This window comes from Chanodichthys erythropterus, chromosome 16 (genome assembly GCF_024489055.1).
Source record: "Chanodichthys erythropterus isolate Z2021 chromosome 16, ASM2448905v1, whole genome shotgun sequence".
NCBI classification, from domain to species: domain Eukaryota; kingdom Metazoa; phylum Chordata; class Actinopteri; order Cypriniformes; family Xenocyprididae; genus Chanodichthys; species Chanodichthys erythropterus.
In genome coordinates, this window is record NC_090236.1 from 5,397,884 (window position 1) to 5,415,283 (window position 17,400).

The following is a 17,400-nucleotide window of genomic DNA, read 5'->3' on the forward strand; positions in this document are numbered from 1 at the left end:
AGCCGAAACTTGACGCAGCTTGCCGCCGTTTCAGATGAGTTTTTTTAAAGGGGACTGAAGCGATCAAAAATTTATTAATCAAATATTTTTTTAGGGGGGCTGGGCAGAAGTTTAGGGGGGCTGAAGCCCCCCTAAAAAGGGCCTAGTGACGCCCCTGACAGCGACCCTGTTCTCTCTCTGGCAGGCCGCACGCTCGCTGTGCTCTTTCCTAAGCGGGAACGCGCTCTGCACGAGCTCGCGTGTCCGCGCGAGACTTTATTGTGCGCGAGACCAACAGAAGCTAACGGCTAAGCATTTCACCGTTAAACATCTCACCATCACATTCAGCGTAGGTTTAACGTGTAAATAAACACACCTACAACTTTTGTGCGTGTTACGTCACGTTTTGCTAAGTTTAGTAAACCGTCAGTGATGACAGTTTTGCAATAAGTGCTTAAAAAGGTGTTGTTTTGTTTAGCTTGGTGTGTGTGTATGTCAGGTTAGCAGCGTCTTCTTTCTGTTTTTGTTATTTTTAAACCTCTGCAAGAACTAATAGCAGTTTGTCAAGGAAATATAAGGTATACTTAGATACTAGGTCTGTGTCTCAAAACCTAGGGAGTTGCCTAACTAGGACGCATTTTTGGACATTATAAGAAATCAGGTAGGCAGCTTAACTAAGTTTTCAGACCCAATCCCTGTGTGTCTGTAGGATAAGTTTGTTGTCGTTTATGTGCCATGTTGTGTGCTTTATCTGCAGTCCAGCCAATGAGTGATCATGTCTGGGGTGAAAAGGAAAATAGTGGACAAAGATCCTGACTATGAGGACATCACTCAAGTGCAGGAGAACAAGAGGAGCAAAGTGGTGGAGCAGAATGGTAAGACTAGGTTCCTAACCGTGATGTACAGTATCAGACAATGGTTTCCGTAATACTGATGTAAGTGATTTTTACCAGCCCGTGATGCTGCGGTGCAGAAGATTGAAGCCATCATTAAGGATCAGTTTTCTCTTGAGATGAAGAATAAAGAGCATGAAATCGAAGTCATCGGGCAGGTAATCATCTGTCCATCACTCACCTGACCTTTACAGTATGTTTCAAAACTATGTAGACTGGACTTCAGGGGCCCGTTTCAGAAAGGAGGTTAATGAGAGAGGTATGTCAAGCCCGTTTCTGAAAGAGAGGTAACTTATACTCAGAGTCAGTTACCCTGGTAACTTACTCTGTGAACCTAACCTGGTCAGGAGCAGGTTTTCTTCGGCAAACCCAGAGTTTCCTTTGGTCTCCTCCCCCTTTTTAAAGTGCAAGTGATGTTTAAGTAGTTCATTCATTCATTCACGCTGCAAAAATGCTTTTCTTACTGTGTATTTTTTGTCCTATTTCAAGTACAAATATCTAAAAATTCTTAAATCAAGATGGATTTTCTATATAAGAAAATGATAGGCTATAAGATATTTAGTCGTGTTTCCTGGTGGGATCTAAATTAAGTGCATTTTACTTAAGTAAAATTATCAATATCTGCCAGTGTGGTAATAAAAATAATCTTAATGCAAACAGAAAACAAGTTTATTCGGAGTGTCTATTACTAAATGCAAATTTACAGTAGACCATCAATGTCACACAAGGTTAAAAACACTGCTTATGAATAATGGCTTCAGTGGTGTAAGCAGTATCGTATTGGGCGCAGAGAATTAACTTATGATGCGATTGACCGGGTTCGAATCCGCCTTCTGCCGAGCTCGCTATTCTTCCTTTTCCCATCACATCAGAAAGGCATTCATTTTCAATAAAAATTAAGAAAATGTTCTAAAAGTGAAAGTAAATTGCCTAACGAGTGTTTAAAAATGATTATTGCTAATTATTGCATCCTGTTAAATTATTTTTTTATGCATATTAAATTATTAAAATAAAAAATTATTAAATTATTTATCTTCTTTTTTTGCATGTGGGATACCATGAAAATGAATATTAATTAAATAACTTACCATTCTACCAGTTTCCACCTTTGATATTATAACAGTGATAAGAATTAAACTTGCATTGACTCAGAAGTATGCGGACATCATTTTGTCACTTGCTGTTGCCATGGTGAAACGTAATATCGGAGCTCCATTGATGATGGCTTTTCATAGTCGTGGTGCATGCGCTTAACTCCGAGTCAACCTACTCAGAGTCATGTCAAGTCACCTTTATTTATATAGCGCTTTTTACAATGCAGATTGTGTCAAAGCAGCTTTACAGTGATAACTGGTATATAATTTTGGCTGCACAGCAGCTCTTAAAGAATAGTGTCAATGCAGGCAGATCAAAAGTACTGTTGAATAAATATCAAGAATACTGTTGAATATCGAATGTCAAGTCAAATGTCAAGTGTCCCCAACTAAGCAAGCCAAGTAAGCAAGAGTCGATTGAACTAACTGAATTCAGCTGTTCTGAAACAGAAAACTCAGAGTTTCCCATTTCAGGGTAAGTCAACTCAGAGTTCAAGTTTCAACTCAGAGTTGGTTGAACCTCCTTATTGAAACAGGCCCCAGGACAGAACTTTATGTTATTTCTAGGCTAGCAGTGCTTTGTTAGTCCCAAAGTACTTTTAATCAGGGGTGTTAAATGTACTGAGAAGTTCAATTATGGGTACTGTCAATATTTTATTTAAAAGTCAAAGTATCTTGCCTAAAACATACTTGAGACAAAATAAACACTTGGAATACACTATACAACTTTTAAAATCTGAACAGATTTTAAAACACCAAGCAAAAGTGGTCACTCATTGGCACTCAGCTGTCTCTTTTCAAGGTTGAATGAACATATTGCAGTGAAATATATTTTGTTGGTGGTTTAAATAAGGGTTTAGTGGCCTGTTTGCTAGTATGTACAAAAATATATTGTAATATTAATATAATAAATGTTGTATTAATATATATTAACTATAAATAGATCAGTATTATACTGTATTATTTGTTTGATATTAGTGTCTGATAATGCACCAGCACTGCAGCTGTAGAGAGAAAAGGTTTACTCTGATGTTGCTATTAATAATGTTAATGTTGTTATTATTCTCTGTCTGTCTGTTTTTTCTGTTTTTTTTTTTTTTTTCTTCAGAGGCTGAATGAGGCCAGGAGAATGATGGACAAGCTCAGAGCGTGTATTGTTGCAAACTACTATGCCAATGCTGGCCAGCCTAAAGTCCCTGAGGTAATGTGTAGAGATACATTTTGTCTATAGAGTGAAACAGTCAGGTTCCAGAAGTAAAAATCCCATTATTTTTCTCCATAGGGGAATTGATTTTGAACAATGACTTATAAACAATGTAAGACAGACCTGCTTTGAGCTCTGAGGTTGTCAATCGATAGTATCCACCTGTTTCTGCGGTGCGCTACTGTAAAAGAGAACGTGGGTACAACTTCCGGTGAGGCGGCGGAAGTAGCATACCAATGATATTTTGTGTTCTAATTAGCGAAGAGGCTAAGTGTTTTTTGGATCATTGTTTACTTTGTAAAGTTGCAAATCTTTATGAGAGATGTCGTTACGGCGCTCAGGGACAACATCTCAGTTTACTACATTAATATCACAATACAATAAACAGTTTTCGTGCCCTTAATTGCTCTTTACTTTACTGACCTTCCACAAAAGTGCTGCTGCATGACTAGAGCATCCTGACCCTGCAATACATGAACAACCCGCTGTCTGTACTTCACCTGTCACTGATGCTAGCACCAAAGCCTTATGATGTGATATTTTACTCCTGTGTCGTGCGTGCCAGAGCCAGTCGCGTTTCCACTGTATGCGATGCTAAAGGCTACTTATGTTAACCACTGCGATAATACACTTATGGAAAATATCAGAGACTGCTTGAGGAATGAAGACAGTTCTTATGTGATTATAATCGTGTATTTATATGGTTTAATGTTTTATCTGTCTCTTCCCTGGGCCTGTTGATTCCTGACAAATGCATATTTCACAGATTCACACTCCGGTTAACTCGTATAACTCATAACTCTTGTTGTCTTCTCATGAGCTCCCTCTGTTGCTCTGGCTGAAAGGATCAGGATAGATAGACGGAGAGATCGCGCAAACATCCTCGGATATCAATCATCACATAATTTAGAGGAAAATCAATAGAAAGTCTCAGAAAAGTGACGTAAACATAGGGTATGTTATCAATATATTTCTAAATGTGTAAGCCTTTAGATTTAAAAGCCTTAATGGAATTGTTTTTTGCATTCTTGTGATCGCAAATAAATGGAAGCAGGCCTAACTGAATAGGTCTGTGTTTTCTTTTTATGTCAATATAAATATCAGTTAGATTTAGCATGATTGATGTGCACTCCTGACATAAATTAATACATTACTATTACTGTAAAAAATTTTTATTGTAAAACATTGTTCAAATATTGATGCCGGAATCTTAAATCTTTAAGTAAAAAACAAACGTTCGCAAGTTTGGATCGTTAAATCTTGAATCACTGTCAACTGTTGAATGAATGAGTGTCATGTCCAGCTTGTTTACTTCGAACCGGAAGACGCTCCCACGTTTGACGCAAGGCCTCATGGGGCGTAGGAAACTTGTGGATATGCTTTTGTTAAATTCATCAGCCTCCATTATTTTAACAGATTCTTAAAATGATCACATCAACAGTGGATTTCCTGGTGGAAGAACTACATTACCCATGATTCTGCAAAAAAATCTACCAAATATATTGTTTCTGTGTACATAATTAACATTTTGAAATTAATCCACTTGTTAAGTCTTACATCACGCATTACTGTTTCTGGGTCCAAATGCTCTATCAGATGTCAAAAGCAAACAACAAATGTTGCTGATATACACTTACTGTGTTCTCTAATACTACAGAAAAAATCCTAACCTTTATCTCATACTGAAATCTCAGATGGTCAGACAGTGATTTATCTTTTATTAATCATTAAAATATTGGTTTGGGACGAAGTGAGCCTAGACTAATGTGCATTGTGAGTTTTTAAAAGCTTAGCATTAATGTGTGATATGAATATACAGTGCTCATAAACGGCTGCTGAGATCTCAATTGAAATGAGTAGAGGCCTGGACCTTATGTCACTACATAACAAGCAGATAGTTATATATTTCTCCATCATTTTAAATTTGATTATATCATTTGAATTGCTTCATGGGATTGTAGTTCTTTGCCTCATTTCAGCCGTTAAGTACACAGTCTTGTACCTTTTGTCTTTTTGTCTGATTTTCTATTTTTTTTTTTGCTTTAGTTAAGTCTTTAATGTTGTGATTCACCTCATATCTGGTTGGTTTGGTTCATGGCTTCTAACTTAAAAAAATAAATAAAAATAATTAAAATAATGTGAAAAATACTTCTGGAACCAAGGAAAAAGTGGACAAACACTGTTGCACTCTTTCTGTGTAAAAAAACAAACAAACAAATGTCTTCTGGTTTTGCTTATTCTGCATGAATAAACATCCAGGTTTATTTGCTGCTTTGTAGAAAGCTCCTTTAAGCCCAAACAGTTGATCACTGATTTCATTTGCTTTCAGGCCTCTAAGAGTGACCCATCTGTGTTCAACCACCCTGCCATAAAGCGCTTCCTGGATTCCCCCTCGCGCTCCTCGTCTCCACTGAACCAGAATTCAGAGACGCCATCACAGGTTCAGTCTGAGACTGAGTCCCTCAGCCAGCATGGGGAGGCTGGAGAGAGAGAGACAGACAGTGGGAGAGAGGATGGGGCTCCACGTGAACGAAGACCCGGCAGAAACACAGGAAAGGTTAGTGGTCCACACACTATCAGGCTTTAAAGAAACAATATGTCTTTTTTCATCGTTTATTCAGAACAAAAGCATAACTTGATGATGCCTTGGTTTTGCGGAATCATGGGAGGTGTTGTCTTCACGTCTACAGTCAGTGGAAAAGAATCCAATGGGACTTGGGCAGAAATCATATTAATGGATGAGCTATTAATGTATTAAAGATTTATTAACATTACTGTAGTATGAAGCAAGGTGCAGCTGAAAGCTGCTGGAGCAGAACGAGGCCGCTAAAGCAATTGCTAATGAGAGACGAGCACGACGCACGGCTCGAGAGCAGTGGAGCTTCTATTATGCCACATACGACTGCTTCCGCTTCTTCTGTTCATGCGTATGTGGGATAATGCTGCAATGTTTTATCATATTAGATAAATTCGTGTGTTGAAAGTTGTTATAATGCTGCTCTGTGCATTCGCTCGGCGGCTACTATGAGACACTTGTAGCACACTGCAGTTAGCTAGATCGATATTAGGCATGGTAAAACATGGTACTCGCGGTAAATCAAGAAAACAAGATTTAAACGATGAGACTTATTAAAGCGTCTTCCATGGTTTCTACAAAATAAAACCGTAAACTGAGGCTAACACAGTTATGAAAGGCGATGCACAGACACGGTCCGTGTCCTGGTTAAAACTGCTTATTTAAACATTCTAGGAAACATTTGGGATAATGTAAGTACACAAGTCAACAAAATATATAACATTGTTCTAGTGGGTTTTGGATATTCCAAAAATCTTACTTATTGTGCTTTTAATAGGTTTTCAGAATGTAGTAATGATGCTGCAAAACCCCATTGAATTAGAAGTAAAATTTAATAAACCCCAAAAGGTTGTGGGTCACAGCGATTTGTGTGAAAAATAGAAAAGTATTAGAAGACCTCCATGATTACCTTTGTTAATAAACAAACCTTTGCTAACATTTTGAGGCAGATTTATGAAGAATCTAATTAGATAAAAGTGCTTTTTGTAGTATAAAAACAGCACTTAAATGCAGTTTAATGCAACAAGACTCAAAAGTGTTGATAGCAAATTTCTACATAAGGTCTACAACTACTATAATGATGCAAGTTTTTCTTTACAAATCTAACACATTGTTATATAGCATATAAAAACTTTGATAATGCTTTCTTAAAACCTTTATGTATTATGCATTATGAAGGTATTCACAATGTACATTTAATGCATAATATATTTTCATAAATAAATGTAACCAAAGTTAAAATGCATTATAATATTTGCAGATTCCTTGTTACATCTGAAGATGGTTGTTTGCCATGTGTTTTAATGCATTATACTTTCTAAACGTGTAAAAATGAATAGATGAGTATTTTAACTGTGTTTACAATCATTTGTGAGACCATACCAGGGCTCCAGAACATAAGAGAAACATCATACGGCAAACGCGTTACTCATTTCAGCTGCGTTTATCAGCTTGGACCAATAATAGACAACACAGCGCAAGCTCAGAACAGGTACTTGCACACTCAACACCGTTGATCCAGTGAGAAAGCAACTGAATTCGGCACAGAATTAATGACATCGGTGTGAGATCTAGTGAGAAGCATTCAGATTAGGCTCAGAATTTTGTTATAAACCATATCAGATCAGTTTTGACGTGAGCATTCACCATGAATTTAATGAAGTAATGCTAACTGTAACCATGGTATTGTGGCAGAAATAGTTAAATATTTTTACATTATTATTTTCATGGTTCATATAACCTTTTGAGAGCTTCGCAAAACTTTTTCCAGCACTTCAAAGCTCTAAATGTGAATAATTGCGTTACAGGTCGATTTAAGGTGTGCCCCTAAATTTTCTGTTTGTGCTCCTAAAATTTTTAGTAAAAGGCTACAGTGCTCCTAAAAAAAAGTTGAGTCCTGCAAACAATGCATTAGAAGGTGCATTACAAGGCATAATTAATGCATTCAAATACTTTTATAATGTACATAAATGATTTAAGTGAAGTGTTATCGAAACTTTTAATACATGTTTGAGACATTACTTGTCACTAACAATTTTTTGTTACATGCCCATGTGTAGGACACATTTGGTGTGCCATCATCCTTAGAGCAGCATGTGACTTACCACACTACAGGAGAGGAGGCTTCTCGACTCTACATGAAGAAAACCATTGTTGTGGGCAATGTATCCAAGTAGGTAGCCTTATATTTGTCTCTTTGCCCTTATTTCACAGATAGATCATATTATAGTTTCATATTACCAATTTTGATTTACTATTTTAGCTCAATTTAGTTCATGTCTTTTGCACTCAGTAGTTGTGTGAACCCTGTATGATTTTAAAAAACATTTTATCATTTGTTTGTAGTGTAGATCAGCTCTATCCCAACAACCAGAGGGATAGTAGCCTAAGTATTTATTGCACTAGAAAGTTTTGATTTAACACCTCTGGGATGCTGACTGAAGTTTGTGCTCTTCCTCTGAACAATACTGCTGTGCCCTTGAGAAGGACACTTTATTCTTGGTTCTCATTACCTTAAAGGGATAGTTCACCCGAAAAGAATCATTCTGTAATAATTCTATGATTCTATGGAAGCTTGTTTCTGCCATGAAATAAAAAAGCGATATAGTGGCGGACAGAGATTAAGCCTAGTCCTAGAATAAAATGGCCCTTTAAACCAGATTAACAGAAATCTGCTTTCTCTGTCATGGTTTAAAATAGTCCTAGACTTAGTCTAGTCCAGAGTTTAATAAGCTGATTTCCTGGAGGAAGACTAGAGCTACTCCAGGACTAAACTGAGGCTTAAATTAAGACTACCAGGAGGAGGCAGATTTAACTTCAGATTAAGATTGTGTCTCAAAGAAGACGCATGTATTACTTGGATAAATATTGCTATTAATATACACTGAGTGTGTGTGTGTGTGTGTGTGTGTGTGTGTGTCTATATATATATATATATATATATATATATATATTTTTTTTTTTTATTTTTTTTTTTTATTATTTTTTTTTTGATGTTGTTCACTTTAAACAATTTATTTTGATTTAACACCATAGTTTCTGTTTCAAATGTGATTGCTTTATGTTAAATTGACTTGAAATGGTTACTAATGGTTCATGTTTTAGACAAGTAACCCAATCAAACAGGACTTTCACTTCCCATCATGCTTTGCACTGGGGTGAATTGGGAGAGTAAATGTTGAAAAAGTGTTATTTTATGCATTTATTAATTTTCTATTATGTAAAAGTTTTTGTTATTTTAGTGTTTTTTGGAGATTACCGTTGTGGTGAAGTGTTGAGCTTGTGCTTGGGTTGAGGACCTGCTGAAAAGATTTGCCTTTTGTTTTGTTTTGTTTTTTTAATTTATATAATAAAGCAACCACTATCATAGTGCTTTGGATCAAACCAGTATCATTTCTATACTGCCAACACTGATTATCACATAAATAGTTATGTTTAGTTTGTTGCTTTGTAAAGGACAAAACAAAAGTATTAACAATCATAGGATATTATTATATATATATATATATATATATATATATATATATATATATCTATATATATATATATATATATATATATATATATATATATATATATATAGAATTCATGTATTTTAAATAGAATTAATTACAAACAGATTTCCATTTCCATTTTCATTTGCATTTCTTTCTTTTTTTCCACAGCTGATTTTGCTTAATTTAAAAGAACTGTCTCTTGTTTAGTTGTTTTTTTTGTTTTTTTTGATTGCAGTCTTTTTCTGCTGCCATTGTTTTCCTTGGATTTGCTTCTCAGTTCCATGCAATTTTAAGCTTTTCTTGGTTCATTCCATGTTTTCTAGGCAACCTCTCTCATGCCTATTCAGATTTGCACAGTTGGTTTTAAATTAATCTGGTTTATTTTAATTCAGGACTCCATAGTCCAGGTTTTAGTAATCTGTACTTAATCTGTGTTTCAGAAAGCCATTTTTAAAGCCACGATTAACTGTTCTAGATTAAGGCCTATCCTGGGGAAAAGACGGACGTTTTTTTCTCAGAATTGCGAGTTTATATCTCGCAATTCTGACTTTATCAGAAGCAACGGCAAGTTTATATCTCACAATTCTGAATATCAGAAGCAATGGCGAGTTTATATCATGCAATTCTGACTTTTTAACACACAATTGTGAGTTTATATCTTGCAATTCTGAGGAAAAAAAAGTCAGAATTGTGAGATGCAAACTCGCAATTGCTAGAAAAACGTCAGAATTGTGACTTTATATCTCACAATTCAGATTTTATATCATGCCGTTCTGACTGTAACTTGCAATTGCGAGTTTAAATCTCATAATTGTGAGAAAAAAAATCTGAATTGTGTAAAAAGTCGCCATTACATTTGTAATTTTTTTTATTTAGTGGCGGAAACAAGCTTCCATACATTTTAAATCTGTATATCTTTCTTTCTTCTGTGGAACTCAAAAGGAGAAATATTTAAGATGTCATGAGCATGCCAAGGTGAGATATGCCTGATGTCAAAGGTTTAACTGAAAAATTCTGGTCTGTTTAAAAAAAAAAAAAAAACTATTGCATTGCTTCAGAAGACTTTGAAAAAGTGATTGATACATTTATTAAGAATAAGAAGAGTGTCATACAGGTTTGGAATGACTTGTGGGTAAGTAAATGATGACAGAATTTTCATTTTATTAATTCTTTAAACCATCATGTTTCTTGCTCCTCTGTCACAAAAAATAAAACAAACAAAAAACAGTCATCGATTATATGGATAAATGCTTTTATGAGAAACAGTATTTATTTCTGTGGGCTTATATTAATTTTTAAATGCATAACTTTCTTCGGAAAATCTCAGTATTATTTTTCCGAAACCCAATAAACCTCCACGTGGCAAAAAGCAAAGCTTTAGCTTTCCCTAGGCAGCGATCTAACCCAATTTATTCTGCATTATCACACAGTCCTCGTCTACTTTACCTCATAAAATTCACTCAGAGCATGTGAGAGAGACATAAGTGTGTGTGTCTGCATACAAGCAACAATATAAGCTCATTTTTTCTGCCTGCAGAGCTACTAAAGATCTTTATGAGACTGTTTACTCTAGGGCCAGTGTGCTGAAAAAACTCAACATCTCAAGTTGTCTGAATAAAGACTCTCTGAACAGCTCTACATTCTACATTTATGCTTTCTTTCCTGCGAAACTTAAAATGAAGTGCACAAATGAGGCAGGTAGCTGGAAATACACAATGCATACTGAGCTGAAAAGAAACTGACTTCTTATCCTTACTGAATGGATATGAAAAGTGTGTTAAGTGTTTCAAAATATTTAAAATGTTTAAATATAACTGTAGAGTTGGTTCTTCTGACAGTTACTGGGAGGTTCATACTGTTTTTCCACTCTCTCTCTAATTCAGGGTTGTGAACAACAATCCTGACCCAAACAATAAGTGAAAGCTTGTGTATATGCTACTATAAATTGATTTGAGTTAGATTTTTATACTGGTGTTGTTTTCTTTCTCAGGTATATTGCTCCTGATAAACGTGAGGAGAATGATCAGTCCACTCATAAATGGATGGTGTATGTTCGAGGTTCTCGTAAAGAGCCTAGTATCGACCATTTTGTGAAGAAGGTCTGGTTCTTCTTGCACCCCAGCTACAAGCCCAATGATCTTGTGGAAGTCAGGTGTGTTTTAACTTGCCTCTCTAATTTTTTTGTTTCTGTTTTGTTTTAAATATTTTTGAGGATACTGATTATATTTTTTTTTTCAGAATTAATTTCTTAAAAAAAAAAAAAAAACTTGTTCCCTGTTAGCGATGATCCGCTTTACTTGTTTTTTGTGCTTCAAGCAATATCAACACAGAACAGGCAGTGCCCTCTAGTGGAGGAGACTATATTCATCACTGGTGCATTTATTTCTTTCTTCTGAGATAGAAAGGCTCTTTTTAAACTTTGTGTGTGTGTTTAGTGAGCCACCATTCCACTTGACACGCCGAGGGTGGGGAGAGTTTCCTGTCCGCGTGCAGATTCACTTTAAAGATCAACGGAACAAGCGTATCGACATCATTCACCACTTAAAGGTCAGGCGCTTACTGACCGCTTGCATACACACTCTCTTTGAAACCTTTTGTTGCCCTTTTCATCTTTCCTTTTCTCCCTCTTTATCTTTCTTTGTACTTTTTTACGTGGGAAATTCAAACAGTAGAGGACATCCCCCTCTATGTCTTTGAAATTTACTGAGGGGATTACATTTTTTTGTATTGGTGTGTGCAGATTGCACATAATAGAATATGCCTGTATGAATCCATCATTTTATGCTGGATTCTCTGAGTCTAAAGGTGAAATGGTCGATTTTATAAAGCATTCTGTCTGTTGATATTTCCTTTCTTCTTTATCTCTTGTCACAACAATCCCTTTTGTTATAGGTTAAAAATACAAAGGTAAAATAGAGGGAGATGAATCGAGATGTCAAGACAAAAGAAAAGTTTGTGGATTAAAGTACTTTCCTCCACCCACAATCCTCTTAGATTCTCGACAGCAAAGACTGTTGAATGTTCTTTAATGTCGCTGTTATTTATCTTCTGTTATTTGTTCTCCCTCAGCTTGACCGAACATACACAGGTTTACAGACTTTGGGAGCTGAAACGGTAAGACACACAGAGTATCTTAATATTTACCTGAAATGACAGCTGTGCTCATAGTTTTACATAATTATGTGTTCGAGCTTAAAGGATTAGTTCACCTAAAAATTAAATTTCTGTCATTAAATACTCCCCCCTCATGTCGTTCCAAACCCATAAGACCTTCGTTCATCTTCAGAACACAAATGAAGATATTTTTGATGAAATCCGAGAAGTTTCTGAACCACACACATCAACTTCATTGCACCTTTCAAGGCTCAAAAAGGTTGTAAAGACATCGTTAGAATAGTCCACTTGACTACAGTGGTTTAATCTTAATGTCATGAAGCGACGAGAATACTTTTTGTGTGCAAAAACCAAACAAAAATAAAAATAAAAAACTTTATTCAACAATTTTTGAGAAACCGGAAGTGCTGCACTGTGTTTACTACATCAACTGCGTAGGAGACTGACAGGGAAGAGGAAAAATTGCTGAATGAAGTTGTTATTTTTGTTTGTTTTTGTGCACAAAAAACATTCTCGTCGCTTTATAACATTAAGTTTGAACCACTGTAGTCACATGGACTATTTGAATGATGACTTTACTACCTTACTGGGCTTTGAAAAGTGCAGTGACATTGATGCCTACATGTGGTTCAGAAATATCTTTGTGTTCCGAAGATGAACGGTCTTGCATGTTTGGAACGACATGAGGGTGAGTAATTAATGACAGAAATTTAATTTTTAGGTGAACTAACCCTTTAAAACTGGGTTTTCTTTTTATTCCGTACTACCCTGCAATAGCACAACTATCACAAAAGGAAAAAATGCATTAATGCTCAAGGAAGCAACACAGAATATTAAGAATATTCTAAAAATATATATATACATTTTTAACACAATGTGTAAATTCAGGTATTATATTGTCTTGTGCAATATATGTAAATATCTGTTATGTTAAATAGTTTCATCAATACACTACTAAATAAAAAAAACTAAATTCAGTTTTTATTAAAAAAACTGAGCATTTAGCAGATTTTGGTTTATGCACACAAATGTGGAGAATTATATCAGATCACCTATTATATCAGTGTTATTAGGGACTCAAAATGTGTTGAAATGTTTGAGTTCTGGACTGTAAGGCACTCTCAGAGAGTGAGAACATTGTGTATAGTGTCTGCAAATGATCACAGATAATTATCAGTTTAAAGAAGGAGCACATGTCATTTATCTAAATGGGCTAAGAAGAGAATTCAAGGTTTCAATTGTGAATATAGTAATGAAAATGTCAGTCTACAAGATGATGGATGGCAGGCACAAAACTCGATTTCTGGTTAGTGTGGGAATGCAAGGGTCAGTCAGGTAAATGAACTATATGGGTGAATGTGTCCAATGAAGATTTATTGTTGTTACCTGTAACAAAGGAAGAAATTAAATCAAATCTGTTTTTTGTCCATGCACAATTAAATGCTAAACTGTGTAAATGATTTTCCAGAGTATGTGTAATAAAAGGGATGTAGTAGGTCAATTTACACAAAGGAAAAAAAAAAAAATGATGAAAGATGTAGGGTTTTTTTAAGCTACAGAACTCAGAGAGCAGAAAATTACTTTTCAAACTGGACACAGTAAGCGTGCAGGGGTTTTATAGTTATAAAATGATTTTGCAATGACAATGTTTATTGCAAGTGTCAACTATATCTGATTTATCTTTAAAATGCCATTTTTTCAGTTTCTCTGTCTTATTTCCCAAAGGTGGTGGATGTTGAGCTCCACAGAAACTCACTGGGCGACGATTTCATCCCCTTTGCCCCCTCGTCTTCATCATCATCATCTTCCTCTCATCTGCCGTTTGCGGGTGGATCCGTCTCCTCCTCCTCCACAGTTACCCAGGGCTCTCGGCGGCACTCCTCTCCCTCGCAGCACCTTCATGATGATCAACCCAGCTCAGAAAGAGGTAGACAAAACATACACAAATGCTTGTCCAGACTGCCACATAATCACACAAAAGAATTATAAAGTCTTCCACTGCCTCTTTAAAATTGGATTATTTTGAGGATTAGTAGGATGTATGCACTTTATTACATTAGCAGTGTAAGCTGTGCCAAAAAAAACATATCTTTCCCAGACTATACCTTCATTTCCGAAGTCACTTGAAATTGCATTTTGTGTTTGTGACAACAGCTTAAGCTGTTTCCTACTGATACTTCTTGAAGTTATATGTGTTTAAATGACTTCTTGATTAAATCTGTTGATTAGAATCTTAAAAATCCCGCAATTTTCTTGTTTCCCCCTCAGTTCCAGGTGTCACGGTCAAGAGTGAGTCGATGCGTTCTTCATGTTCTGAACGAACTTCACAGTCAAATAGGTCTGAGAAAATCACCCTTGGTTCCCACGGAAACTCTGCCTTTCAGCCAATCACGGCCAGCTGTAAGATCATTCCACAAGGGCAAGTTCCCAGTCCTGCTGAATCACCCGGGAAATCATTCCAGCCGATCACGATGAGCTGCAAGATTGTTTCTGGTGAGTCTCACAGGTGCACAAAGAAGGTGGAGAAGAGCAGAGTTGAAATGCAGGCAGTAAAATCATGCACTTTCATGTTGCTCTGGCTTTTTTCTGCTAGCGGTTTCGATTTTATAGAGAAAAGGAGACTGTCAGAACCTTGTGAAACTCCTCTGTAATGCATTATAGATTTGCTGTCAGTGTGTGACAGTGGATCTTAGAGGAGTTCAGTCTGATATGTCTTAGTCTTGCCTTGCAAGACCTACTTTTTTATAAAGTGTGGTCCACATTGCATTTTATTCTTGCCAAGAACCACCCACTTATGCCGCCTTTCCACTGTCTCTGGCATTTGTGTACAATTGTTGTGTTTTTCCCCCTAGTGGAAGTCAAATTAAACATTCTAATTGGTAGTGAAGCAGCCATTCCTCCACTTATTCAACATGGTAAAATTAATGAATAATGAATATATGAAGATATCCACACAAAAGAAATGTCTGCCAATATGTCTAAAAGAAAAAACATAGGCTTTCAAGGACTAATCAATGTAAATAATGATAAAATAATTATTTCTGATTTCTGATAATTATTCATCCAATTTATTGGTAAAGTTTTTAAGGCATAACACTTTAGTTGAATAGAATATCATTTGGTTGTGTGGAGATGATGAAAAGGCGGCTTTAGACAGGAATGGGCCATTTGATTAGCATGCAAAATAACTAAACTACCAATTGTATCTCTTAGTTACAACTAAGGGTTTGATTCAGTGAAACCCATAAACTTCGACAGTTCTAGGTAGGGCTGCACAATCTCATGCGATTAATCGTGCAGCCCTAGTTCTGGGCAAAAATTTGACTTTTCAAGACAAAAGACTGTGATTCCCATTAAAAGCTGTATATTCAAATTGTGTAAAGCCAGCCAAACAGTTTTGAGTTTGCCATTTCAAGGAGACTCTAAGGGTGCTTCTCAAATGGAAGGCTGCGTCCTTCCAAGTTCAGTCCTTCAGAGGCTTGTAGGCTCGAGTCCTCCTCAGCATTAAATGCTAGAATGAGACAGTCTAATAAGTGCGCATGGCTCCGTCATACGTGTTCCCTCTCCCACCGTCACAACACGTAAATACTAATAAAACTTAATTTTGGAAAAATACTTTATTACAAGACTTTGTAATAAAGCTTTATATTAATCCAATACAATGAATCACAGCCATCTATAATCTCCCAGTGACTTACATTATTGTCAGTTTAGTGTTAAGTGAGTAATTTACACCAAAACATAAGATAACATCTATGCTTTGAAGTTCAAAAACATTATTTTTGCCTTAAATTTCATAATAAATTCAGACAAGCTCAATACCAACTAATTTTTGTGAATGGGAATGTATACAAAGGATTGTGGGTGATACATCCTGTGCATCCTTCAAATTCAGCTGAATGAAGGATGCGAAACAAAGGCTGCCTTTCAAGAATCCTTACGATTGAGAAGCACCCTAAATGGCATACTCAGTTGGCTTGCCATAAAAAGATTAGACAAGAAAAATCAGGTCATAGAAAAGATGTGAAACTGTTCTGTAATGCATTATGGATTTATAGTCCGTTTAACTCTCACGGTGAGAAATTTATGAGGATCACTCTGTAAATCTAATTACAGAAACAAAATTTTTGTGTTCCAGGCTCTCCTATCTCCACCCCTAGTCACTCTCCTCTTCCCCGGACATCGTCATCCACACCAGTTCATATGAAGTCCAGCCCATCAGTCATAAATAACCCCTATATTATTGTGGATAAACCAGGACAAGTCATTAATATGGCTGCGTCGGCATCTGCAGCTACAGGTACATACTCTCCAACAACCCAACAGTCGCTTTTAGCACACAATGAATCATATCATTTGTATCCAAAAAGATGTTGGTCGCTGGGTTTCTGTTTTATCCCCTTATGTTCAACATCAAAAAACTTCTGATTGGCTGTTATTTTTGTTGCTTTGCAGCAATGTTCTGGTTTTAGCAAGGGCAATGAAATTACTTTTTACTTGAAATTTGTCGCATCGCGCATTGGGAGGACACTTTGTGAGAGTGTCAGGAGTGAATGATGAAGACAAATCAAAAAGTACAAGTTCCCTCTTCAGTTCTTTTTCTTTATCCTTCTCGCTCTCTCTCTCTCACACACACACTTTCTGTGCTTTACTCTTTCCCATGACTCATGCTGTGGGTTTGCAGGCCATCATAAAAGCAAGTTGCCATAGCGACCACATCACTGAGAGTTTAGGAGTGTGTGGAGTATGCAGTTGATGTAACATTACTGTGTGTGTGTGTGTGTGTGTGTGGAGAACAATTCCACCTCCATCGCTGCACAACTGATGTGCTTCTCGCATATGCTGTATCGCCTATAACTGCATTCTGACACAACATCTTTACAGCACACAAAAACCTCCACACAAACACACCTACATGCTCTCAGGGAAGATGATTGTGTGTAGGTGGTCAGAGCTCTGTGCCGTGGTTCTAAAGCAACATAGTGACCATTATGGACATGTTAAGAGCAGACATAGAAATACTACTCAAAACTCAACACTTTAC

The 17,400-nt window shown here is 36.3% G+C and overlaps 1 protein-coding gene across 3 annotated transcripts in view; it reads left to right on the plus strand.

Moving 5' to 3' along the window:
• The first annotated feature begins 226 nt into the window (after positions 1-226).
• The window catches only part of yeats2 (YEATS domain containing 2), a 47,157-nt gene continuing 29,983 nt past the window's right edge, over positions 227-17,400 (plus strand). For 2 of the 3 annotated variants that reach the window (XM_067363354.1, XM_067363357.1), the window contains exons 1-12: positions 227-640; positions 737-854; positions 933-1,030; positions 3,075-3,167; positions 5,500-5,727; positions 7,806-7,918; positions 11,233-11,394; positions 11,678-11,789; positions 12,312-12,356; positions 14,082-14,283; positions 14,625-14,849; positions 16,495-16,656. In XM_067363354.1, coding sequence (XP_067219455.1) covers positions 755-854; positions 933-1,030; positions 3,075-3,167; positions 5,500-5,727; positions 7,806-7,918; positions 11,233-11,394; positions 11,678-11,789; positions 12,312-12,356; positions 14,082-14,283; positions 14,625-14,849; positions 16,495-16,656 — 1,540 coding nt within the window. In that variant the 5' untranslated portion in view covers positions 227-640; positions 737-754. The remainder of the gene's footprint in view (positions 641-736; positions 855-932; positions 1,031-3,074; positions 3,168-5,499; positions 5,728-7,805; positions 7,919-11,232; positions 11,395-11,677; positions 11,790-12,311; positions 12,357-14,081; positions 14,284-14,624; positions 14,850-16,494; positions 16,657-17,400) is intronic. The other variant, XM_067363356.1, reaches the window with a different exon arrangement.